The sequence below is a fragment of the Lonchura striata genome, chromosome Z (assembly GCF_046129695.1).
Source record: "Lonchura striata isolate bLonStr1 chromosome Z, bLonStr1.mat, whole genome shotgun sequence".
Lineage (NCBI taxonomy): Eukaryota > Metazoa > Chordata > Aves > Passeriformes > Estrildidae > Lonchura > Lonchura striata.
The window spans coordinates 57,267,017-57,293,279 of NC_134642.1; the positions used below are offsets into that span (position 1 = coordinate 57,267,017).

At 39.7% G+C, this 26,263-nt stretch overlaps 1 protein-coding gene across 4 annotated transcripts in view; it reads left to right on the top strand.

Annotated features, from left to right (window-relative positions):
- Positions 1-25,390, top strand: part of SEMA6A (semaphorin 6A) — a 67,466-nt gene extending 42,076 nt beyond the window's left edge. For all 4 annotated transcript variants that reach the window (XM_077790356.1, XM_077790357.1, XM_077790358.1 and 1 more), the window contains one exon: positions 21,078-25,390. In XM_077790356.1, coding sequence (XP_077646482.1) covers positions 21,078-22,267 — 1,190 coding nt within the window. In that variant the 3' untranslated portion in view covers positions 22,268-25,390. The remainder of the gene's footprint in view (positions 1-21,077) is intronic.
- The last annotated feature ends 873 nt before the right edge of the window (positions 25,391-26,263 follow it).

A 26,263-nucleotide genomic window follows, 5' to 3' on the forward strand; every position in this document is an offset into this window, starting at 1 on the left:
AAAAACTCATTAGACAAAAGCATCAGCTGTTCCAAGAGAAGCTACTGGCATGCCAGACCTGATATTTTGCATTGTCTGCCCAAACTAGTAGGTTACTGTTTCCTCTATTCTTCCCCCTCCATCTGGCCCACTGACCCTTGAATTCTTTGCATTACTTGTGGAGGCTTTCATTGAGGAGTGATGGGCACATTACCATCACAGAACATTCTTCAGCAGAGCTACATGAACAGCTGCTGGTGGTCTGGACCCAGACTGTGACCTGAATGCCTGTCATTCATTACAGCTCAAGATACACAATGCCTCCCATAGTCCAAGGATATCCGGGGTTTCTCACAATCCCAGGATTGACCTCAAAGAGCCTTCACAGTCCCTTACCATAAAGGTAATGGGTGTCACCTGGCTGGCCCATCAGAGGCAAAGCCTGAAGCGCTTTTCCAGCTGAGGGGGCTAGTCAAATTAGGCAGGAGATACTATGGAAAATATTAATCTAGTAGCCTTGGCTTTTAGGCTTATCGTCAGGAAATAGAATATGAAGTTTTAAACTCCCACAGGCAGAGGATGTAAACTTGTCCCCCACCTTCCAGCTAATTAGCTCTTCCTACAGAGAAAAGGACATCTGTTTGAACAATATCTTTGAAGAGCTTCATCCTGTAGATTCTAGGAGATTCTGGGAGAATAACTGCAAAATCTAAACCAGAAAAGTTAATTTCTAGAACCAGATTGGTCTTACCTGTGTGTTAAGCACAGGGCCACTTTGCATCCTGCAGACCTGGAGGCTGCTGAGCCTTGCCCGAGGAAGAATTTCAGGTGGACTCAATACTCAAAACCTTAACTTCAGGTGCAAGGGAGTGACAGTACTGAAGATGAAACTTCACAATCCAGTTTTAAACTCCAGTTTAAACTCCAGTTTAAGCTTAGTTTGAGATACCATTTTTTAATTCCTTGTCCCTTGCTCTTCATTTGTAGAAAGGCAGGTAAGAAAAAGGGGTATCACTTACCAGAGGGGTATCACTTAGCGGAGGGAAGGCAGACAAACCTGCATGCCCTCCTTAAGATGTATGTGATTTACCTAGCATTCCTCTTTCATCCCAGCAATATCAATGATAATACTGACAGCCAAAAAGGAGGATCTTTTCTTTCTTTGTCCAATCTATTGGTAACACCTGTTAAACAAAAAACTTCAGGCAAGAAGTCTTTCTTGTATTTCAGACATTTCTTCTCTTGTTCATCCTGAAAGGGGAGGAGAGAGGGCAGGAAGGCAGGCAGGCACACAGGAAGGAAGTCAGGATAGAAGGAAGGATGGATCCTTGTACACAACTCCTCTGCTGGAGTGGTGTCAGAAACCACCAAAAGTGGGAGATCTGCCCCTTAATGTACCCTGAGGATGAAGATAAGGATATGCATTTTAATAGCACTGTTTGTTGTGTGTGGGTCCCCACTTCACAAGTCTTCTGAAAAGCATTGCTTAATAGATGGAAAACTAGCTCTTAAAAACATCTTGTATGCCACTAGCAGCTTTTAGATGAGCATCCATGAAAATATTAATAAATGTATAAGCTGTTGAATTCTAATAATTTTCACTTCAATTTACTGACTGATGAAGTGGCTTACATTCAATACTTCCCTCCCCAGGGAGTGATGGTTACCAAAGAGCCTTATAAGCACTTGACAGGGTCATTTAAATATCATGCATTCTTTGGTGCCTAATTATGAATATTGACAAAGCTGGAAGCAGTCTACACCCATCAAAACAATGGCGGCAGAGGTGACCGCATGGTTGTTCACCATGACCATCCACTTGTGTGTTATTACTCCTTGCCTTGCCCAGTCAGAGCCAGTTGGTTCCAAAATTCTATTGAGTTGTTGTTTCAAAAGGGCAAAGGAAGGAGTCCTTACACAAAATTAAATCAATAAATGTTACACTTACAATCCTTTTATCAAGATTTTGTTTCTACTTTTGCTGTAATTTCTTTTGCTTTCATACATTCACAAAGAAAATTTTAATTTTTTTAATATTTTCTCCTTGTTTTGCAAGGTGCTTTGTGTTTTTCTTTATTGGTTGTGTCTATTCCTTTGAGCAGTGTTTTCTTTCTTTTTCTGTGCTCACAAATGGCTCCTTACTGAGTGTACTAATTGTATAAGAATCCTTGCTGTTTCCTTTACTGTAACACGGTTGCTTTGATGATGTCACATCCATCCATATGCTTCACTCTTAATTCAGTGCAGGCATCTTAGGGAATATCTGGGGGTGTGAAGACGGGGTTCTTTAAAAGGGTTGACTCATGGGAATGTGACATTTGTGTGCCACAGCTTTAGTAGCTAAATATACTCTGGGACTGTTGTTTCTGAGCTACATCACATTTCTTGCCAAGATAAAAATGTGTACTCCAACCCATAGAGTGGGAATTGTGCATTGCCATCACATTGGCATTTTCATTTTGGCCATTAAGGAATCCACAAAAAAAAACAACTGTGATTGGGCAAATTGTAACCCTCTTTCCTATTCTCCCATCTCCCCAAAAAACTAAATTAAACCAAATTGGAAAAAAAAAAACAGAACAGCACATGTTCTAGAGTATGTTTATGTTTTGTTTTCTTTCTTGCTGTGTTTTAGTGTTAATTTAATTGCATTTCTCACCTTTGTTGAAACAGTTTCCCTAAGCTTGCTTTCCCTAACCTTGCTGCCTAACAGTTTCCCTAACCCTGCTGCCATTGTACTTGGTGTTCCTCCTCCACAGTCGGGGTCATGAAGCTCCTCCTGTGGAACACTCCAAGGCTTTACCCTTTAAACCTCAGTAGCGCCGTAGTGCTGCGTCCCTCTGTAGTCACCCTACTAACGAAGGGGGGAGTAGAGATGTACAGCTCTTCGACAGGGCCTCCGTGAAGAAAGCAATGTGGTTTTCTTCAAGGGCCCTGTCCCTTACTACCCTGCTGCCCTTCTCTGCTGCCTCCTGTCCTTCCTGCTTCCATTCAGAAATGCCTCATGCTTTTCTAGTACTGGGTTCATTGGTACAAATGTAGCCGACAGCTCGGTTTTCTCACACATTCCCTATCTGCCTGAAATCTGTGCCTGTTAATCACTGTTCTGATAAATTGGTTGAAAATTCAGATTATGATTTTGTGGCTCTGCTACAGCTTCTTCTTCACAGCATTCAGGTGGAAGTGGCTGAGCTGGGCACTGAACAGCAAAAGTGTAGTGGTTAGCAGTCTTTAATGTTTGTATTCTTACTTGGTTCAGCACTCCTAAGGTGAAGATTGTGAGTGGTATCTCCTTTCCTTAGCAAGCCTTTTATTGATATCCATGTAACTAAGGTAAAAAGCTGATTAGAAGTGGGATGTGATAAACAGAGAGTTAAGAGCTGCTGGTTTATTTGGATATCAAGAGGGCTCCTTTAGAGACAGAATCTGGTAGCACCTATTATTTTATAGACTGTATAATCTATATTATTATTATCTATAGCTGTAGCTCTTCCTCTGGTACATAATTAACAATTGTCAATTCCTTTTTTTGGAGAGGGCTGTGCTGCTGGGGAGCCCAAGAGCTGCTCCTCTCAAAACCTGCCTCCAGAAGATATTTCATACTGTACACAAGTGGCAGTGTTACTAAATTTTACTGTGATTATCACTACTTGAAAGATTTGCCAAGTGCTGACAATACTTGTCTCTGGAGAGTCTGCTAATGTTCAGGCAGATTCTGATGCAGTGAGACAAAATTATAAGAAACTTCAGGTACAGTTATGATAAAGAATGTAAAGTGCTGACATAACAAGATATTTTACAAGTAGACATGAAATGAGTGGGGGAAAAATCTGTGACAAAACAAAGCTTCAGACTTTTTTTCATAAACTAAACAATTAATATTCATCACAGGAGAGCTGAGTTTTGCATCAAGGAGTACATTTGCAGAGTATGCTTTTATACAAAAATATTGTTATATGCTAATATGTACAAGGATCCAGAAGATTCAAAGCAATTTCTGTATCAGAGAAAACACAGGAATGTTATTATGTTGTTGGCATTATGTAGTAAATCAGATGAGGAAATGAGGAATTGAAGTGGCACAAAAATGTGTCAAAACTTAGGTTTTGAGTCAGCATTTGCAGGTCTTAGTGGAAGGGCTTAGACTTTTAATGTGTGGAGGTGAAGCAAATGCTCAGTATTTCATAAGTGCCATTGTCCTGACACTGTCAGAAGGAACTGATTGATCCCAAAACAAGTCTAAGGCCAGTGGGAAGAGTTGCACCATAGCCAGTTCTGCCTGGATGGATTGGGAAGAGATGTATTCACCCAAAGCATGTGCATCTGGGGGGAAACTATGCAAACACTGCTATTCTTTCCCATATCTCAAACCATTGTATGCACAAATAGAAAACAGTCACAAGTACCTTGCAGATTACTAAAATTCAAGTGCTGAGGAAACAATGAAGATTGAATCAGACCAGATCCTTCTTTTACTATAAAGTTTTCTGCCCAGAGTCTATGAAGTTGTGAGAAAGGGAATAGAGAATTTGCTCTGATTCTATGGCTCCGTAGCACTTGGCTGAGATTTGGGGTGAGAGGTGTAGTTACTCAGAGTTGTAGTGGTTCACAAAGTGATTTTACCTAGACAGCACGATGCAGGACTTAGTTCATTTAAACTTGTATAAAGCTACATCTAGATTAAAATGTACTGGCTTCTCATTAGGATGAAAACAGAGATTGGTTGGATGAGTCTGTGCCAAACAAAGCTCTGTAGATTTTTTTCTGAAATGTTCTTAAGTAAATCAGCATCAGCTTACTGTAAATATCCCTGTTTCCAGAGGGAGGCCTTATATACTGGTTGCTTGGTTGAAATCTTTAAAAAAAATTAACCAACCAACCAGCCCTATATTTGCCTAAAATGCCTCTAATAATCAACTTGTCCAGGAGCTGGATGTCCCATAAACTAATCCCAACACACCTACTGTGGGGCACTGTTTCAGCACCCTATCAAAGAAGCACCTGAAAGCCATTGTTAGCATTTGAATGGGACCAAATTTCTCAGTATAGTTTTTAGTGGCCAGATACCTGACTCACTAGCCCAGGCTAATAACTCACAAAGGTGCCAGAAGATTGATGATCTCACCACACGGGAATGGCTAGTGTCCTGTGACATGCACCAGGAGGGCTGTGCAGTCAGGATTAAGGGAACACACCAGACTTGTCCAGAGAAATGACACTGATCCTTCTTCTGTTCTGTCTTGCATGTATGAGCTGTCTGCTCCCACAGCTAGAGACAGCTAATCATCTCAGATTACATCCTCAAGTTCAAACAGTGACAGTAGCAAAGTAGATGCTAATTAATAAAATGGAAATTTCATATAAAATTAATGAAAGAAGAATACTGGAAGGATGTCTCTGATAGCAGATTTTAGTACGTTTCTCTGAGAACAAGAGTGAAGAGATGGAGCAGACACAAGGCATTCAGAAATTATGTCAGGAGCTAAATCCCTGAGCAGGGATTTTTCCCTGAGAGGGAAAAATCTTTAAGCCAATTTTAGTCAAACAAGGGGTTATTATAGAGTATGGGGCAGTGATTTAGTGTGTCTTCTGTGTGACTAAGTCTGCATTTCAAACCTTACATAAAGAAAGCTCCAGCTCATTTAGTCACAGATTTTCTATAGTGGCCATATGAAAGTTTAAGAAAGGAACAGATTTAACTGCAAAAGACAGGCAAGGATGAGGGAAATCAAGATAATGGTGGGGTATATTCCAGCACACACTAACTGCCTGTACCACACTTAAAGAAATGGCTATACTTTAGCACTGACACTCACTTAACATTTTCAGAATTCAAAACATTTCTGCATTTCACTAACAGTACAGATTTCAGATTTAACTAGCAGAAGTGGAAACACTGAATGGCAAGACTAGATCCAAGAGCCATTCGCTGTTTAGTAGCGAAAAAGAAAATTGCATCATTGGTAACAGAAGAGGTTGTATTGATCTGGTTATCAAAACAGAGCTTCTCTGTTCCCTTATTAGATCCTACAAATAAAATAGTAGTGAAGTTTAAAATAGATGTTATCAAATGTGGCTTCTGGAAACAGTAGGTATCCTTGACCTGTAATTGTCCACCAGCATATATTTCAAGTCAGGGTATCCATTTCCAGGCTGCAATGAGCTGTAGAGCCTTGTCTTACTAAAAGAGGGGAAAAACTGTCATTGCCCAAGGACCCTAATATGCTTTTCCAATAAAAGAGGCCACATCTAATTTGTCAAGGCAGCTGCTCAGGGTTCAGGGCACTAGAGCTATTGTGTGGTGGAGCAGATCCCCAGCTGCATTCATCCACTGTCACCCAACGAGGATGGCTCAGTGGAAGAACACAGACTGCCTCGTGCTCTTGTTTGACCTTTGTAGTACTGACATATTTACCAAGAGCTGGGAATTTGCTGTAGGGTGTGCTTGCTCCACAGAGCCACTACTCTATCTAGAAATAGCAAGGCATAGCTGGTGGACAGGTTACCCAGTTTCATTTCTGTGATTTTTAAATCGATTATAAGGAGAAGTTGTACTAAATAAAGATGCTGAATTGGGAGGACAGTCTGGCCCTTTAAACAAGAGATTTCTGAAACTGGTTTGACATTCAAAGGGATTTAATAGCAGAAAATCTAGTAGATGAAAGATATTTAAAGTGTCTTTTAGTTTTGTTAATGCCAGTGTACAATTAAAATGTCAATATGCTGTTAAATATATTTGAATAATTCATTTTTCTCATATAGGTTGTGCCTAGTTTCAATTAATTAATAGTTCAGATGTGATGTAGTAATTTTACAGTGACCTAAACATTGACAGTCCTGGTTAAGAGCACTGCTAATATGGTCTGTAAACTGTCAAACATCTAATTACCCGACCTGTAAAAAATGCCATTTTTCTCATATTAATTAACCTTTAGTTAATTGTTACCAATATCTCTTTAATTATATAGGAGGGATCCCAAATAACTTTTCCATTTTTCTTAGTTTTCTTTGACTGTAAAATGGGTACACTTAATTCCTTGTGTCAGCATAGGCTGGTGCTTACTGATCCAACAGCATGTAGTTAATTAAAAAATGAAAAACCTGGAGAGGACATAATTTAGATTTTGCAATCTCAGTTTTATTGAACAGTAAATACAGATAACAAATGTCATTGTGTTTGGAAAGCAATTGTTCCTCTGAATTTCCTTCATTTAGTCAGGGTTTAGGGAGGTGTTCCTTTAAACTCTTTCATAGTCATTTAGTGAGGCACTGTAGTCTCTGCTGTCTGGTTACCATTGCTACTACTTTTGCTAGACTTTAATAATGTACTCTTAAGATTGTGCCAGTGGCTGAGAGAGAGGATAGGGAAAAGATATGTTGTTAATCTCATATTACAAAAATGTGTCTTAAGGGCACCTTATTGAGAAGTTTTGAAGCAGAGACTGCAAATTTGCCATTGTATCAAAAATGTGCATCCTAATATCCCTGTGAGGAAAAAGAAAAGGAGTTTTGTTGGCAAAGCTGTAAGGTTTTTTTTTTTAATCTCAGTCCCTCATGCCCAGAACAGACTTGTCACAGTTAGACAACTAAATACACAAACAACTCTGTGTACACTGAGCATTGGTGTTCTTAAACCACCAGCTGATAGTCTGATAACTCTCCCTGCCCCAGCAGAACAGAGTAAGTCAGGGTCCCTGGTCAAGTAGATTTTAACAGCTCCATTGGCATTAGAAGGGCTTAGGGCAGTTTATAGAGTTGTTGCTCAGGAAGCATTAAGAAGAATTTCTGGCACAGCTGTAAAATACAGCAAACATTTGGAAATGGCTGATAGCATATTCATCATCAATTTTGTGTAGGCCAGGATATTAAACTGTTGTTCTCTTACTAGCAACCAAAGATTGCTTATCTTCTGTGAAATAAACTGGGCATAAACTAGACAGTTTTTTCATATGCCCATCAAGGATTTTTTTAATTGGAAAATAACACCAGCTGTATGCTGTCAATAATATGCCATCTTGTTCATGTTCCATCCCATCTTACCCACAATTATGATAGAAAATAAAAGAGCAGCTGTAATATTAAAAAAAAAAGGCAGCTGGGGGAAAGCAGGCACATTTTTGAAGCCCTACAAAGCTACTGCTATCCCCTATCATGTCCCTGTAGAAAGAAACAGAGGGGTATTTTTGGACAGCCTGAAAGATCTGCAGTTGCTAAACACAAACAGTACCACATATACAGAGAGTTTAAGCATGTGCAGAAACACCTGACCAAATCCTTCACAAAAATAATTCCAAACATCCTATTGATATTTTCTTATTCTTTAAATCAGTAAATTATTATTCTTAAATAAATTCTGAATTCCTGTTTGCAAGCAAGCAGGGTGAGTGCAACAGAAGCCATGATGCAAGGTGGACACTGAGCACCACTGGTTTTTAAGGATGCTCACAGAAGTGGTCTTACCAAGTGGTGCAGAAAAGGCCATCAGTACCAGCTCATAGCTCCCATCAAACAGCTCAGCAATTCTCCATGTGCATTCATTGCTGAATGAGTCCCAGTCAGAGCCTCTCAAAGGCAGGAGTTCACTCTGTCTCCTGCATGCTTTCCACACTGAACCTCCTGCATTCACAACAGTCTCTGCAGAGGTTTGTGCAATCATGGCTCATAACAAGGAACATGAAGAGCACTGCTCTTTTTTTGCGGATAGTATTCAGCTTTATCTCTACAAAACAGGAGTCTCTATTCAGTGTCTTAAAGAAGTCTTACAGTTTTGCAGCACTTTATATGTTTTTTGTCTAAATATGACCAGCAACAGGCAATGTCCTGAGGCAGTCAACCAGTATGACCAATTAATTTTGTGTACAAAAGGGTTTTTTCATATCTCAGTGTGCAGTTCACACTCATTGAACTAAATTACTAATATGAAATCAGCAGCTACCCATCATCAAGACCTAGAAAAACAATACAGTTTATCTCTACTTGCTCATGGCAAGAAAACTTGATAACATCAGCAGTGCTACCCTGAAAAGTTTGATCTCACCTACACTATGTTATATGTCCCCAAGTGAAAAGAGATTGTGCTAAAAATTGATAGGGTTCCAATGCTAGGAAAATAAATTGGGCTTTAACCTCTTATATGGAAGTTTGTATATCTGTAGATCAGTAAACATTTCTTGAGAGCTAGTCTACAAAAGTGAAAAAGCCAGTCATGTTCCTTGTTGCAGGAGCTACCTTCATGTTGATTAACTAGCTGTGTAAGCTCCCTGTTTTTCCTGCAGCACTGGAAAATGCTGGGTTAAAGTAAGATGTGAGCAGGAAGTGGACAAATGACTGCAGTAAATCCAGAAAAGTAAAATTTGACCCAGTAGCAGAACTGATTGCAAGGCTGGGGGAGTTGTTATTTGCAGCAGCAACACTGCTGTGTGTGAGGCTTGTTAAGCAGATAGATATGTCTGCCTTCCTGCTGCTGGACAATCAAAAGGGTGTCTGCATGGGATTTGAATATGTGTTGGAGAGGACACTTTTTTGCCCACACTGTTCTGGTATGTTACTGCTGGACTCAGGACAGCTTTACTGGGGCTGGGGCAGGTATCTTCTTGCCAATATATGTCCACTGAGATGAAGCTATAGGTTCACCTCATCCAGGGAAGAGACTGGACATAGTAATTATTGAGCATGTTAAAAAATTTACACAGGAAACATTCAATTAAGTTGTGGCAATAAAGTATAAATGTACACACATTATACCAGCTTCTGCAAGGTAGGGAGGTGCTAAAAAGAATTAGGTTAAAAAAAAAAAGCAGAGAGATATAAGTAAGAAAGAAAAATGCATTAAAGAAGGTACCTCTGGGACAGAAAATTAAGTGAGACCATAACAAATGTGGGCACGAAGTCCATAAGGGAAATGCTGTCTTTTACCTCAGGATATGGCTGGAGTAACTACATTTGCTTTACTGGACATACTATGAATCTGAATTAATGTAACAGAGGAAAGAAAGGTTCTGATAGTTATACTTGAGGAGTTGTGAGATATCAAAGAACTAGCAGTAAAATTAGTCTTGCTGACTGTTACAGCCTGTATTTCAAACTTATCACAATCCCATTTAATGTATTCAAAGGCAGGTGAGGCAATGGCACTGCAATACAAAGGGAAATGGCAAACCTAATATCAGACATGTATAATCTATTTTTTAGCAGCCCTGTAAATCTTTCTAGAAGAAGCAGTCTTCTCGGTATTCCCAGTAGGGGCATGTTTTAATTTTTAAGTCCAGGTCTTTTGACTACAGCTGGTCTGTTCATGAGCATAGGAGAAGTAAAGAGCTAATCCACAGTGAGTTTTCTTTCTGTCGTGCAATATGCAGTGATGGCATTTTAATCACAGAAGAGGTTTCATCCTTCCTCTTTGTAAAGGCAGAGCTAACAAGGGGTTCAGCCATGTTCCTAGCATGCACCAGCTCAGCCCAGCTGTGGGCAGAAGGACTGTTTTTAAGAAATACAGTCTGTGTGCATGAATAAACACTGTTGCCTTGGTCACATAGGTGTTCAACAATTTAGTTATAATTTCTAGGAGCCTTGGAGAATAGGAGATATAGGGTCTTACTATTTATTGTCTTACTATTTGTCTTTGAATGTTTAATATATAACTCCCTTGTTAGTTCAGTTGTGATGTGTTCAGTTGCCCTATTAGCTCAAAATTATCATTTGCACTTTTGTGTCTTTAAACAAGATCAGAGCTGACAAGGAAACAATTGTTGCTTTTAGATTATGTGCAGTGTTTGAAATTTAACCCAAATTCTACCATAAGGTTGTTTGAGCTTCAGCCTGCTAAGTAGAGCTGCTTATGTTGACATTCTGCAAACTTCACTTTTTCCTGTTGTGCAGAAAGGTCATAGTTCAAAACAGGCTGTATAAAAGGAGAGGAAAAGCCACAGAATTTCTCAGTGACAGCTTCTTTTTCCTTGACACTATTAATAAAACTTCTTCCAGAAAGGCACTGGGCTGCTCTGAATACATAATGCCTACATCAGGAAAAGGAAAAAAGCCAGAAAAAAAAGAAACACCAAACGCTTGTTCTGTACTATCAGAGGAGCTCCTTGCAGTGAAATGGGAACTGTGAAGATGAGAGATTCACTTTGCAGGCTACAGCAACTTCTCTGGAGCCCTGAAATCATGCATATTCAGCCAAACATATGTAAATCTATTTTAACCCAGCTGTGAAATATCCCCTGAAGTAAGCTAATAAAGAACAGCTGTATATGTTTGAGCTTATCCCAGGCATACTAGAAAGGTCCCAGAATGTGCACTGAGCTTTTTTTACGTCATTAGAGGAAATACTGCAGACTTTAAAGGATTTTTATGTTTTAAGATGCAAAACAGCATAAAGTTTGTGTCTGCTGAGACAAGCTACAAAAGAATTAATTTTCATTGACATTTGGATTATGTACATCTTGTTTTTAACTACTGTGAATGCCTGTGTTTTATGGGTTTTTTTTTAAAGTGACCTGATATGTCTGCTTATTCCCTATCATGCAGAGGCATCTAAAATTATCATCACTCACCAGGAAAGGGTGAGAGGTGAAAGAAAGTACTGAAATCAGGAAATTCAAAATGATCGGCCACTGCATACCACCTGCCAGTGGGAGATAGGTTGTCAAATGCTTTCTAGTGCAAGAGCTAGCCCTGAGCTTAGCCTCTGGGACAAACAAAATGGGCCTGGCTTCAGGACTGTAATGACTTTCATTATATTATATATGCAGGAGGTTGTGTCAGACAAACCTTCTCCCATACCTGCAAACTTAATAATCTGGTTCATTTACAGAGATCCTGCTCCGAAGTAACACAATTTAAAAAAATTTTTAAGAACTTCCTATTCCAGTCTTTTTCAGTCTTATCTCCCCTTCACTCCACTGGGGGTGGAAATTGTCTGAGCATGAATTTTCTGGTTCAGGTTTTGTGATTTCCATCTATAATAATCCCTTGTTTCAGAATTCACAAGTGTGAATTCACAACACCATGATGTGAATGTTATATGGCCACTGTAGTGTGCAGAAAAATTGGATTGTAGGCTCATAATCAAACTAAAACCAGATAATTGAAATCCATTCTTAAGATGTTGCTTCAAGAGTCACAAGTTTTATCATACGGATATGTTGATCTCCCCTCCTTTCCTAAGTTGCAGCCATCTTTTTTCTATAGAGAGTGATGTTGGCAGTCATTCATGGAAAGTGGAGAGAAATGATAAAATCATGAACCAGCTGAAAGGAGAAATTAAACCACTGTTAAAGATCAGTTGATAAATTTGCCCTGGAGGGATTGTTTCTGAAATAGGTCTGATAAGGAGACAGAAAACCCTAACAGAGGACGCTAGAGCTGATCAGATTGCTTAGACAGTTTTCAAGGCTTTGTTGCAGGTTACTCCAGTCATATTATTTATTGATTCTTTTTTCATAGTTCTGAAGTATGATTTCTTTTCATACCTCCAATGATCCCCGGGCTTCTTGTAACTGAAGTTTTTTTCTTTAACAAATTCATTCTCTTTCCAATTTCATGCACCCTCTTTTTCCTTGCTGGATACCAGGCAGCTGGCTTTGAGAGCCCTAGGGTAGAGTATGAGAGTAGATGGATTGCTTTTCTCAACACAGTCATGCAAAACTTAAGAGTTGTAGACCTTTATGAGTCAACTATGCAGCTTTACTGAGAGGGAAGGCAGGGGAAAGCATTTAACTATGAATGTTTGGGCTGGATTTTTTTCTAGCTGGTGACACCAGGAGTCCAGAAAAATGGGTACTGGGTAGTATTGAACTGAGTCAGCACAATGAGTCCTGGCAGCCAGAGCAAAGATGAAGAAAAAGTGTTCTCACTGTTTTCAACAAAGCAATTTCATTAAAGTGGCAAACACCAAATCATTGGGATAATAATGTGGTTAGTTTATACCAAATCTTTAAATAATTCCATCAGGAAAACATGAGATAAGATCTCAGAAGCGCATGGTAGCTTTTGATCATTCCTCTGTTTTTCTGACACTGAAATCTCAGAGTTCAGTCTAAATTTGTCTGGAGATTTTTTTTTTGTTTGGTTGTTTTCTGGCATTGTTTGTTTTTGGTTTTTTAAATTATTGATAGTTAAAATAGAGGAATAAAGCTTGTTAATATCTGTAGGGATTTTCCAGTCTGAAATAGTCTTTTAGCAACATGAGACTACCTGTAAACACATTTCTAACACCTCGAGACACATGCTGGAAACCTATTCAGTAGAATTTTAAAAATATATTCTGAAGCCCATAAAAACATCCATTCATAATGAGGTTTTTCACCAGTGTTTCTTGCACATCTAATGTGAGGGAGACGTACATCCTACAGAGAAACTTGCACTGAAGAATGAAATTAACTGCTGAGCTTTCACCTTAGATAACAATAGTAAAGAAATCATTGTGCTTTCCTGGAACAATGGCTTGTTCAGTGGAAAGTCTCAAGAGATTTTGTAGCTGTTGGAGGTGGATACGGGCTTATTCCCATTTAGCTAGAGAGGTGGCATTTAACACAGTGATGACATTCATGCCTTAAATGCTCTTTGTGTGTGGTCTGGAGATAAATATTACCTTACTCCTGATAGTTATTCCCTCATTTCCCTTCCAAAACATCATTCTCATTTCCCACTTTGTGTTTTTCAAGTTCCATGTGTGTCACCATTTTGGGCTATTACTTTACCAACTGTTGCAGGCAACTTTGGGAAGACAGACAACGACAGCTCCCTGTGGATCTGATCACAGAGCGATTGTGGTGCATGTTTCCTGTGGTCTTCCCATTGCCCAGGGCACACTTCTGCCAGCCATAAATCACTTCTTTGTCTTTACACTGCAGTAAACTGCAGTGCTCAGACTGAAAGGTGTTACTTTTCAGGACAGGTAGCTGTTATTCACACACAGGAGCTTGCAGTGGAAGACCAGGTATCACTGTGTCCCATGAGTTAACCTCACCAGCTTCAGCCTGCTTGTGGTAAAGGGCAGCATCCAAATTCTTGTATCACTAAAAGTCATCAAACTATTCAAACTGGGGAGTAATTTGCTGCTTGTTTTCATTATTAATGAGTTGTGAGGGTTATAAGCTGGAATTTCAGTTTGTACTGAAACTGCAAAGCATACATCAGAACTTAGACTGAAAGGAATGTGACTGTGGGGATTTTCTTGATGTCCTGCCATTCGTGTCACATGGAGATCACCGGTTAGACAAGGAAATTTAGGCTCTATCATGAGATCTTTCTTTTTATGGTGTACATGGACTCATAAAAGGACACAGAGCTTTTGCTGGGCCTCTGGAGTAGAGGTCTCCTTTCTGCAAACGCCTGTTAATTTCTGCTCTCCTGAGACAGACACCCTACTTCAGATCTCTTTCCAGGGAGACCTTTAATCAGCACTTTTCAACTGCAACTTTTTAGCAGGTTTTAGCTCCCTTTCATTTACTTCTGGGAAGATAAGTCAAAGGCTTTAGAGAAGTCAAGGCCTATCATACTTACTCCTTCCTGGCAAAAAGTAAGCCATTTATCCTGCCAAGTGAGGAAGGTTATCTGGTTTAACATAATTTACCATTGGAAAATCTGCTTTGCTTTTTTCCTTTTCCTTTTTAGTTACTTTATTTTTTGGGTGCTCATAAAATCTATTGGCTTTTTACTTGTTCTAGTGTTCCGACAACCTCCCTTTGAAAGATTGTACTGGTAGGTCTGTGTTTTGTTGGGTCCTCCCTTTGGCTATTTTCAAAGGCACATAATACATTTGTCTTTTTCCAGAGCTCTTTATGCTTGTACTTCCTCCAGTGTTGTCCAAGATACCATACAATGTCTAAAAATTGCTTTGGCTGGCTCCTTAAGCAGTTGGGGACAAATTCCTTAAGATAATTTTAAAATGTCTAGTATCCAAGTAGATTTACCTCTTTTCTCTATCATGTTCAACACTTACTCCCTAAACTTTGTTACATTTCTGATTACAGATCAGAGTGGGGATTTTTTTTAATAGCAGCAGAAAAAAGAATAAATAATTCAGTTTCCATGTCTTCCCTCATCTATGCTCCTTTAATGAAGTTTTTTGTGTTAATATTCATTATTCTTATTCAGTTATGCTCATGCCATGTATTCCTTAGAATGAACTTAATCCCTTTGTGATTTTTTCATTTTAATTATATTTCCGCTCTTGGAATTTCTTTCCTATTAGAATTAGAAGGAGCAGACCATCTCCAGAATAGCTTCATCAGCATTTTCATCTTGCTTTTTAACTTGGTTTTTTTAGCATACATATAGTCCAAAAGCCTGAATACTTTTGTTAATTGGTGAAAAGAGGGAGCCTCACTTTCCTGCTTATGATAATCTAGCATACAGGAGATCTATATCTTTGCATAACATCTGGTCTTTTCTGTATTATTTTTACCCAGAGACATATCACAATCACCCATCTTCCATAACTTCAACAATAGTGTTATAAATGAAAATTTGTCCATCCAAATTAATATGAAAAAATAAAATATTTATTTTGCAATCAAATTCTATCTAGCCAGCCACAAGGAAAGAACAGAGCCGAGCCCGGGGTCGGCCCTGGGTGTGCCACAAGGAGTCAGCCTCAGCAGAGGTCTTCCCCTATGCCCACACACCTCCATCCTGGCACAAGCCGTTTTTATAGGGAAAATTCCACCTGAGGCCAAGATTTTAGCAATCAGTCCTTTCTTCTATTCAGAGTTGATATGTTAATAAGATTCTCTTTTTTTGGTGATGAGGGAGAACAATTCAGTGTCTGGAGTTTGTTGAATCCCTTGATGAAATTTATGGGAAGGTCTGAGGATTTCCATGATATCCATCTTGGGTCGATTATGCGATGATCAGCACCTGGGGTTCCCATATCTCCCCAGACATGGCCCATCTCCTGGGGAGCCCAACCTTCTTACTTGTAAATTAGTTACTAATATACACCATTCTCGCCTGCGAGGGTGGGGGGGAAATCCTAATACAAACGTGTATACTCTAACAAATATTCAGTATCACATATATCATATTAGAAATGGCACTAATTATATCTTCTACACATAACAATAGTATATGTATTATTGACATAAAATGTAGTATCTCCTTGCTCATTAGTAACAACTCCCTTCAGCTAGAAAAATGGTGTACTCCTGGGATTTATACATGGCCTAGCTCTTTCAGAGTTGAATCACTTTGAAGGTCTGTAAACATTTTTCTGAATGTCCTCTTAACCAGCCAGCCAGCCCAAACTGTGTACCTTACCTAGAAGCTCTGCTGGAAGAAGGAATCAATTATGCATATGTATATATATATGTGTAACACAATACCATATCAGGTCTTCTCTCTCATTAGATGAGTAAGAAAAAGTGATTTTTGCATGTTACAGGCTGTTACAGTGCAGGGTATACTGACTGAGAAAATGAATGGCAATGTTAGGAGATGCAGACAAAAGAACATGGGATGAAATTACAGGAAGTTAATGGAGGAGGAAGGACCAGGTTGTCTATGGGAATCAGAATAGCCATGTTAAAAGGAGAGTATCAGGTGACTAGACTGGCTCTTTTAGTAGCCAGAAAGATTATTACATCACATGTAGGAGGAGCCTGAACTTGTAAGCCCAGGTGTGGTTTTTAAGGGAGAGACCTGGACATAAAAGGAAGAGTCCAGGGAGGTCAGTAAATGTCAGCATGTTTGTGGCATTAGTGACACAACATGTAAGATCTCATCCTTGAAAGTGCAAATATTGGATACCATTTATTTCTTTGTAACATTTTCAGGTTTACTTTTATTTTTACCACCACACAACTCTGGAGTTCAATGTTAATACAGATAATTCTGTCAAAACTATCCCTTTCAAAAGAATAGTTTGTTGTTATCCAAAGTGATAGGTCTCAATGCACTAGAGAAAATAGTCAGGGGTATAGATTCAGACCACATAAAATGAAATAAGCAGTGTCTTTTCACTTTTGTAAATTATATATTACAAACAGAAAAGTGCTCAGCATAATATTTTTAAAGTACTTAACATAGAATAATAATTTTATTCTTAATTATTAAATAAGATATATATAATATGGGGATACTTATATCAGACATATTATACTGGTTCTATGCAGCTAGCTCAGTCAGTTTTCCAGTATGTGATGTCTTAAAAGAATGTCAGATAATAAATAGTTGTAAGATTTTTAAATAACATGTATTTCCTCAAAGCTGGGAGTCTGAATACTTTTCTTGTCTTTCAAAAATGTAAACTCTACTTTTTTTTTTATCTTTTTCTCCTTCATTTTAATTCCTTGAACACTGAGTGCAAATGAAGGATGCTGCACTTGCCATGTGGACTGTTCTTTAAGAATTGCAGGATAAGTAGAAGCAAATAGAATGCAGTCTGTAAAGTGACATGAACAGTTTGCCTCAAACTTGACATAGCTGGGGTCACACACTTCCTTAGTCATCCTGCACTGTGCAGGCAGTTACTGCTGATGTTAAGGTTTGACAAGTTGATGGACAACAACTGCAATTATCAGCCCATAGACTGATATATCATGTTAAATTCCAGACCACCCCCACCCACCCTGTGGTCATGACAGTAGGATGCTGAGCTTTTCTTCTACTTTTTTATTACTTAGTTTTTTATCTATTCCATGGACATTGATGAAGGGTCAAATCGTGCCCATTTTATTTTATTTACATTTAAGTTAGTGGGATTGTTTGCATGACTAATGACACATGGAAGTGATCTCTGATAAGAAATAAACTATATAATTAAATTGACTTTGTTTCCAGAGAAGATCTGCCTGCCTAGAGAAAATCCACTAATGTTAAGTATCCTTTAGTGTAGGAAACATAATAAACATCAGGAATGTTTGAGTTCAAGAAGAAATAGCTGGAATCGGGATTTTTTAAGACACTCATAAATTTCTACATACAAAACACCTGCAGTGTGCACAACATCATTTCAGTTACTCCTTTCATGAACACAAAGAGTCATGCAGTCTGGACTGTGTAGTAATTTTGTAATGTGAGTGCTAAAGCTTTAATATCTACTGGTAACCTAAAGCTTAAGATTTTACATTGCTTTTTTATGCAGTGATGCAGGTTTATGCTTAGCGCTTTTACTTCCAGAGTAGGACTTAGCCTAAAGCAGAAGACTGAGAGTGCAGATCTGGAAATTTCCATCAGCCAGTAGGAAATTTCAGGCAGGACATGACTTTCAAGGTATTCCCCTTTCATCCTATCACCAGACAACTGAGAGAGGTGACAGCACTTTCCCCCTATACTCCCAGTCATGAGGAAGTTTTAGGTAGCAATGAGGTCTCCTCTAAGCTGAACAAACCAAATATTTTAAGCCATACATTATCCCTGATGCCCTGTAATCTTTTCGCCATTTTTGTGTGTTGGAATGTTGACACATTCCAATATTTTTATATAGTTGGTCCTTTTTTCTACCAGGGTACATGGTTGAGTCATATTGAGCATACCATCAACCAAAAATGGTTATGTGTAAACAAATGGAAATGTGGAATACCACAATTCCCTTCCCACAGCTGCGCTCTACCCTCTTGCTCCCGGTGTATATGTGAAAGAATATTAGAATTGTAGTATCATGGAACAATTCCGTTTGGAAAAGACCTCTGAAATCATCAAGTTTAACCTTTAACCTAGCACCACCATGATCTCTTCTAAACCATGTCCCCAGGTAGCACATTGACATGCTGTTTGATCACTTTCAGGGATGATAATTCTACCACTTCTGTAGACAGCTTGTTTCAATGACTGACCATCCTTTCAGTGAAGAATATTAAGTTAGTAAGATATGACTTTCCTGTCATGAACCCATGCTTTTGGGCTTTGACTGTAGGTTCTTACACCCTTAGGTAGGTACTGAGCAGAGACTTTGAGTTTTTTCCATGCAAAATGCATTGGATAACTGCACAAAGGGACATGCCTGAGAAGTTTGTGGACAGAAATCCATTAAATTAGACTTTTTAAGGTGAAGCTTTTCTTAAGTTCATTCTTCCCATCCATTTAAGGCTCTCTATCTGATTCTCTGGTTAATCACTGCAAACAGTTTTACAAGTATAAATTAATTTGGCCATAAAATGCTACAGAGTCTAGGATGCAAATATCAGCAGCTGAAGGATCACAGGAGACCAACACCTTTGCAGTGAAATATAGTTCCTGCTGACTGTGCTGTAACCATTAGACTGTTCTTCTACATACAGCAATTTTGTATGTGTGTTTAAATTACAGAATAAGGTTTTACTGCTGCTTTTTAGGTGTTGATGATAAAGAATAGAAGAATCTGCCTCTGAAGAAGCTTCTGGGCTTTAAAAGAGAGGACTTAGAAACACTTAATTTGAAGATTGTTGCTAATTATATATTGTTTTCTGATTTTTACTTTCCTGCCCTTACATTTTACTATTAGGACATGTATGTGAATACCAGCTCTTATTTTCTAAAGTGATCATCTGCTCTTGCTATTTATTCTCCTTGTGAAATCATAATCCATTGTATTGTCACAACACAATAATTTCTGTGGCACCCAGCTGTGATGTCACATGCATGTGCTTATGATTTCAAGAGCTGTTTTGCTTTTAAATATAAAGTTCATCTCTTGTATGCAAATATCCCTTGTCCACCTAAATGCTGCAATTAGCTTGGGACAGAAAAATGGGAACAATACTATATCTAGCCAGGATACTTATCAAAGGCTTCAGTGAGATAGTGGAAACTTTTTAATATTCTTCTAACATAGTTTGGTTCTAATTCTGGATTGTAATTACCTTCTGTGCCAAAAACATCAAAAAAACCTTATTTTAGGAGTTGATTAACAACGTGAAAGTTTTGTATCTTCATAAAGTCTCAGGAGAGCCTCGGAGTTGTATTTTCTGCCTTGCTGTCTCTCTTGAAATAAGGACAACTATTACATTTCCTTTGAGCATGTGGAGCTTTTAATCCCCTGGCACTGGGGCCCTCTCTGGAAGAAGAGGTGAGAGAGATGTTCCTTCAGTTCCTTGTCAAACTGTGGCTGCTCTTTGTAAACAGTAAGAACAAAACCAGAAATAATAAAAAAAAAACCAACAAAAACAAACAAACAAAGCAAAACAAACAAACAAAAAAACACCAATAAAAAAAAATTACAGGCTTTTTTCTTGTGTTTCATTAGTGCTGCTGGCATGGTGTCCATATCAGGAAAAAAGCTTATTTTGGAAATTCAGGGTATTAATTAATGCTGCATTAGGCACTTCAGATGGAGAAGGTGTGCTCTACCAAAGGTGCCTCCTCAGACAGTGGGTGCTTGGATGGTCAAGTAGGATTTGACAGTGACCTCTGACCACAGGATAAAGCACCAGGTCAGGTCTTTTAGAACACAAAGCATAAGCTTCAGCACAGAGGTCAACCTATTCATGTGTTCAGAAAAGAGAGAGCTTTTAAAATTAAAGTAGCAAGGACAGTCATCTAACAAGCTCAATAAATTTCAACACTGTGCTCTATCATAGTTACTCAAGCATCCTTCTGAAGCCCAGGCATGTGACACTGACTTACAAAACACATGACAAAGATAATAGAATGAAGAGCAGAGAAAGAAGCCTTAAACAATGTGGGATACACTTCTCTGGTATTCACCAAGATTCTATCTCCTCTCCTCCTTTTAAAGGCTTTTGAATGCCAATGAATTACCATAGTAAAAATAGGATGGTGTTAGCCTAGGAGAAATCAGAAAGAGGAAGGTGAGGAATGAGCAGTATGTCAGAGGAGAGCTAAAAGACCTGCTGAAGTCAGTGTGAAGTGTCCAGGGCCAGGATTCCAAAACAATTGTACTTGTTCTGCAAGTAAATTCCCTTTCGCCTCCTGAACTTTGTAGTCTTCAGCTCCAGATCTGAAAGCTCTACTGAAAGCTGAAGGCTGCACATGGATGATGTAGCTGGCAGGTATAGTATGTCTCCAAATTTGAACAAGATGATAAACAAAATCACCCTGCAAAATGCAAAGTAACCTCCCAGGGGCATGCCTTCGAATAAAGTAGTTAATTCCCCCACCTCCCTGCTCCTCCTTTGTCTTTAGTTTGTCTAACCTTTGTATGCTGTCTATTGCAGGAGTGATTCGGGAGAGTTACCTGAAAGGTCATGATCAGCTGGTGCCAGTCACCCTGTTGGCCATTGCTGTTATTCTTGCTTTTGTCATGGGGGCCGTCTTTTCGGGAATCATTGTGTACTGCATCTGTGACTACCGCCGCAGAGACATGGCCGTTGTGCAGAGGAAGGAGAAGGAGTTGACCCATTCCCGCCGCGGCTCCATGAGCAGTGTTTCCAAGCTCAGTGGCCTCTTTGGGGATGCTCAGTCCAAGGAGCCAAAGCCTGAAGCTATCCTCACGCCTCTGATGCACAATGGCAAGCTGACTACCCCAGGTAGCACTGCCAAGATGCTAATCAAAGCTGACCAGCACCATCTGGACCTGGCTGCCCTGCCAACCCCTGAGTCCACCCCAACCCTGCAGCAGAAGAGAAGGCCCAGCCGAGGCAGTAGGGAATGGGAGAGAAACCAGAACCTCATCAATGCCTGCACAAAAGATATCCCCTCCATGGCCTCACCAGTGATCCCAACTGACCTGCCACTCAGGGCTTCTCCCAGCCACATCCCCAGTGTTGTGGTCCTGCCCATAGCCCAGCAAGGCTACCAGCACGAGTATGTTGACCAGCCAAAAATGAGCGATGGGGCTCAGATGTCTGTGGAGGACCAGAATGCCACCCTTGAGTACAAAACTATCAAGGACCATCTCAGCAGCAAAAGCCCTAGCCATGGAGTTAACCTGGTGGAAAATCTTGACAGCATGCCACCGAAAGTCCCCCAGCGGGAGGCTTCCCTGGGGCCTCCAGGCACCTCGCTGTCACAGAGCGGGCTGAGCAAGCGGCTGGAGATGCACTCCCCTGCTTACAACGTGGACTACAAGAGAAGCTATCCCACAAACTCACTCACGAGAAGCCATCAGGCATCAACCCTCAAAAGAAACAACACTAACTCCTCCAACTCATCCCACCTGTCCCGCAATCAGAGCTTTGGCCGGGGTGACAACCCGCCACCGGCGCCGCAGCGAGTAGACTCCATACAGGTCCACGCTGCTCAAGCACAGGCTGTGACTGTATCCCGGCAGCCAAGTCTCACTGCCTACAACTCACTGACGAGGTCAGGCTTGAAACGCACGCCCTCGCTAAAGCCAGATGTACCTCCCAAGCCTTCCTTTGCTCCGCTTTCCACGTCCATGAAGCCCAATGATGCATGTACATAATCAGAGGGGGAGGGGGAGTGGGATGAGGATGGCAATCAAGCAGAAGTTGCCCTTGAAAGCCAGTGTTCTGCAACTGTTATCACTCGTTCCTCTGAGAAGATGGTTGTTGCAAACTGAAGATGTGTTGAATTTCTGCTCTCTGGGAAAAGTGGAATATATTTTTTAAACCCGAGCCATATCACCCATGGTTGAAGGTTTGCAATTGCAGGATTCACCCCCACAACCTGCCAGTTCTTTGGTCAAAAGACTAACCCTCCATCAAAAACATTGAGCCAAAAGCACACAGGTGAAAATGACTGTGACATTTCACCCCCTGCCCCTAACTGCACAGTGCATTCCTGAACTGGGAAAGGGTGCTCTGAAAAGCAAAACAAATGTAAAAACCATACAAATGTAAAAAAAAAAAAAAGAAAAAAAAGAAAAAAAAAGAAAAAAATTACAAAAAAAGGAACTAAAAAAAAAAAGAAAAAAAATCAATTGATAAAGCTAACTCTGACTTAACAATGGCAGAGGTTTGCCACTAGCAGGTACTGTGAAATGATGCCCTTCAGTGTTACAGTCATTTGGTCATAGCAGTTAAATGCCAGCTTGGGCAAACTATGTCATAGATTTCTGCTACCCTTCTCTTTTAATGAATAACATGTGACTGTTAACACAAGTAACTCCTCTTATTTATTGTTCGACTTTTGTTTTTCCTAAGGAACTGACCTGCATTATCATCCCATGAGCAGCTTTTCAGAGAAGTACCTTGAAAGTTATACCTATTTAACGTGAAACTCATTAACTGGAGTAATTAGAACTCTTTTATTTTTCCAAGAAATTCACTGAGTTAGATAAGTTGGAGCTGGATTTCTGAACTTTGTGCCTGGACTGCCTGGTTAGCTGAAAAAAAAAAAGGGGATATCTATTTAAGTCTCTCAGCTAATTAGCTGGCTGGGCCTCTGACCTAAGACAGCAACAAATACCGCAAGTTCATAACTTCTAAAGCAGCTGCAAGAGAAACTTAAAAGCTGCACATCTGTGCACCATTGCTATCAACATGGCTTTGTCAGTAGCTAATACTTTCTGTGAAGGCACCAGCTTGTGATGTGCCATCTCATTTCACCTTGCATGTGAGACGGCAAACAAAATCCTCAAACAGTGTGAACTAGCTAATATGCCGGCTGTTACCATGCATAAATTACGGTCTTACCACACGGGTTTTTCGTGGGAATATATCTGTGAATAGCCTGTTTTCTTCCACATGTAAATTTGTGCCTTACACCCTCAGTTGTGTATATTTGTGAGCTGTAGTATGTAAAACCTTTTTCTTTTTCCCCTTTGAGTAATGCAAATATTTATTAATTCTTCCTCCTCCAAGCCCCTTCAAAAACTGGAGTAAAGACATTGAAAGAAGAATGTGGTGGTTATTTTCATAACCCTACGTCCCTAAAGAAATTAGGCTAACACCATTCTCTCCAAATTTGACTTTCTAGCTGTGCCAAGTCCTCTCTCAAAACCACCCACAGGTGGTGATGTTCCTAAGGCATCATACTGGGGGTTCTGCTTTCCCCCACCTCCCGCTACCCCTTTACAACATGTCAGCATGGAGATCATTCTCACTGGCAGCAAGAAAATTACTAACACCCTTGTCCATGGAGCTGGTACATCCCCTGGCTGGGGACAGCCCTGGTGAGAGGGGCCAAGCCCTGCAGAAAGCCCAGCCTCACATCCTGCAGCATGCAGGGCACATGGAGCTAGGACAGGCAGGCAGGCTCCTGCTGTAGCTATCTGCTGCTCCAGAAGGATGCTGCATATACTTCTTTGGGGAAAAACATGGGGGTTTATTTTTCCTTTATTTCTTTCGTGTGACTGTGCATGTAGCTAGTGTGGGAGTGTGCGTGCGCACAGGTGTGTGCGTGTGTGTGCGTGCGCAGGTATGTAAGTTCCTTTCCAGTCTTTCAGTTTATGCAAAAACGTAACTGTGTTTTTAATCTGTTACAATAACTGTGTCAACATACTGTAGAAAAATGATGGGGATCGCTTCTAAGCTTTTTATATATATATATATATATATATATATCTACTGAACAGTATGTTTGAGTAAGGTGGTTGTTTCTGTTTCAATTTGTTTTTTAAAATTTTATACTTCCATTTGTTTTTCAGGGTTTTGGTTTTGTTTCTGAATGATTGAAAAGACAGATTTTAAGTCCACTAGCTTATAGATGGTATATATAAGGCCTGGATGTCTACACCAAAGTGTGTAACAAGGGTGTTTGCATGTTCTTTCATTTCATCATGGCTTCGTTTATGAAACCGTTTTGTTCACCCGTAGTGAACTATGCAGACTGGAGTAGATAGATCTGTATCCAAAGCAATGTTGTTGTTTTAATAAAAACAGACTGAAACCCTTTGAAAACAGTAGGTAGCAAGGTAATTTTTTTAAAAAGAACCAACTCAACGCCTTTTTACCAAGCTCCAACATCTGAAGCAGGGTTCCCTTGATATTATCCCTCAAAACATTCTCCCAAAACACAGAGATGGATAATCATGGCAACAGCTTGTGCAGCAATTTGCCTTCACAATGTACACTGCAGTTACTGAGTTGACCTTGAAACGTTCATTTTGTATTCAGTCGATCTTCTGTTTTCATTCTTTCCCAGCCCCAGTTCTCTTCCACCCTCTGTTTTGAGGGTTCATGAACCTATGTGTGCCTTTGCTTTCCACCCTTGCTATACACTCGTAGATGCAACAAATTCAGACTCTCATTTGTTGTAAAGTTGTAAAGTATTGTGATGTCACCAGTTTCCCTTCATTTCCACATCCCCCTAACATATGATTCACAACTTAATGTCAGTTGTAAAAGAAAAAAAAAGGCAGGAAAGGAAAAGAAAAAGGAGGACAGATGGGAAATAAAAGTTCTTGATTAGATATGGTAATAAAACCAGACTGTTCTACCTTGTTTCTTGTTTCCTGGTTCTCTTGTTTGTAGCCAATTTATCCTTTTTCTTTAAAAAATACAAATAAATGCAATGCTGATGATTTAGATCAGGTTACAGTGAGGAAGAAATTTGTTACTTTTTGCCTCTTACAGAAGACAGGTTTTAGTGTAAGGTGCTGGTAATTAATAAAAGTTAAATCACATATTTGCTCTCCCTCTATTTATATTTTGCATTTAGCTTTTATAAGCTTGTTCATCATCAAATATTTATGACAGACTTAATAGTTTAAAAGAGCAAGGCCATTTAAGAACATGTGGTCCACTGAAATAGATCATCATACAGCTGTGACTTCATCTCCAAATTTTACATATTAATAATAGAGTACCCTGTATTTTCTTTCAGGAGACATAAATCTGTTGTACTTCACAGGCCTGATTTAGAGGATGTTGTATGAGACTATTCTGCAAAAAAATAGTAGTGAACAGATAATAACAGAAGAGTGAAAAATCAATGACTCCCTAGTCCTGAGAGTCATTGGAACATACTTGGGTTCTTCACCTTGATTTTGTGTGAATGCATTTATGCATAGCCATTAGCTATGATACAAATAAACACTGGTTATGTCCATTACTGGGCTTAGTGGACTTGTTTTGTGAGAGGAATAGGTATTGTGAAATACGACCACATAGATAAAAGGGATCTAATCTAGTAATTTATCATTGCTCAGATCATGTTTGGGCTTTTCTGCCCTGTCATTACACTCTGTTCAGAACCTATTGCTTTTGTGATACGTGCCACATATGTGACATTCAAATGCAGAGCATTTTCCAGTGCCTTACCTATACACTTGCCTGTTTTTTTTCTCAGTGCAGGCTCCCTTCAAGGTGGACACACTGGCATGCAGATGTGTGGTGTGCACACAGGACTGGGGGCACACCTCAAGTAATGCCTCAAGTAATGCTAAGGCACTCTCCAGCCTAGGGACTGAGGGCAGTGCAAAGTTATGCAGTGCTCCACTCTGCTGCATTTGACCTGCATGCTGCCAGAGCTGCACAAATCGGAAAGCTCTCCAGGT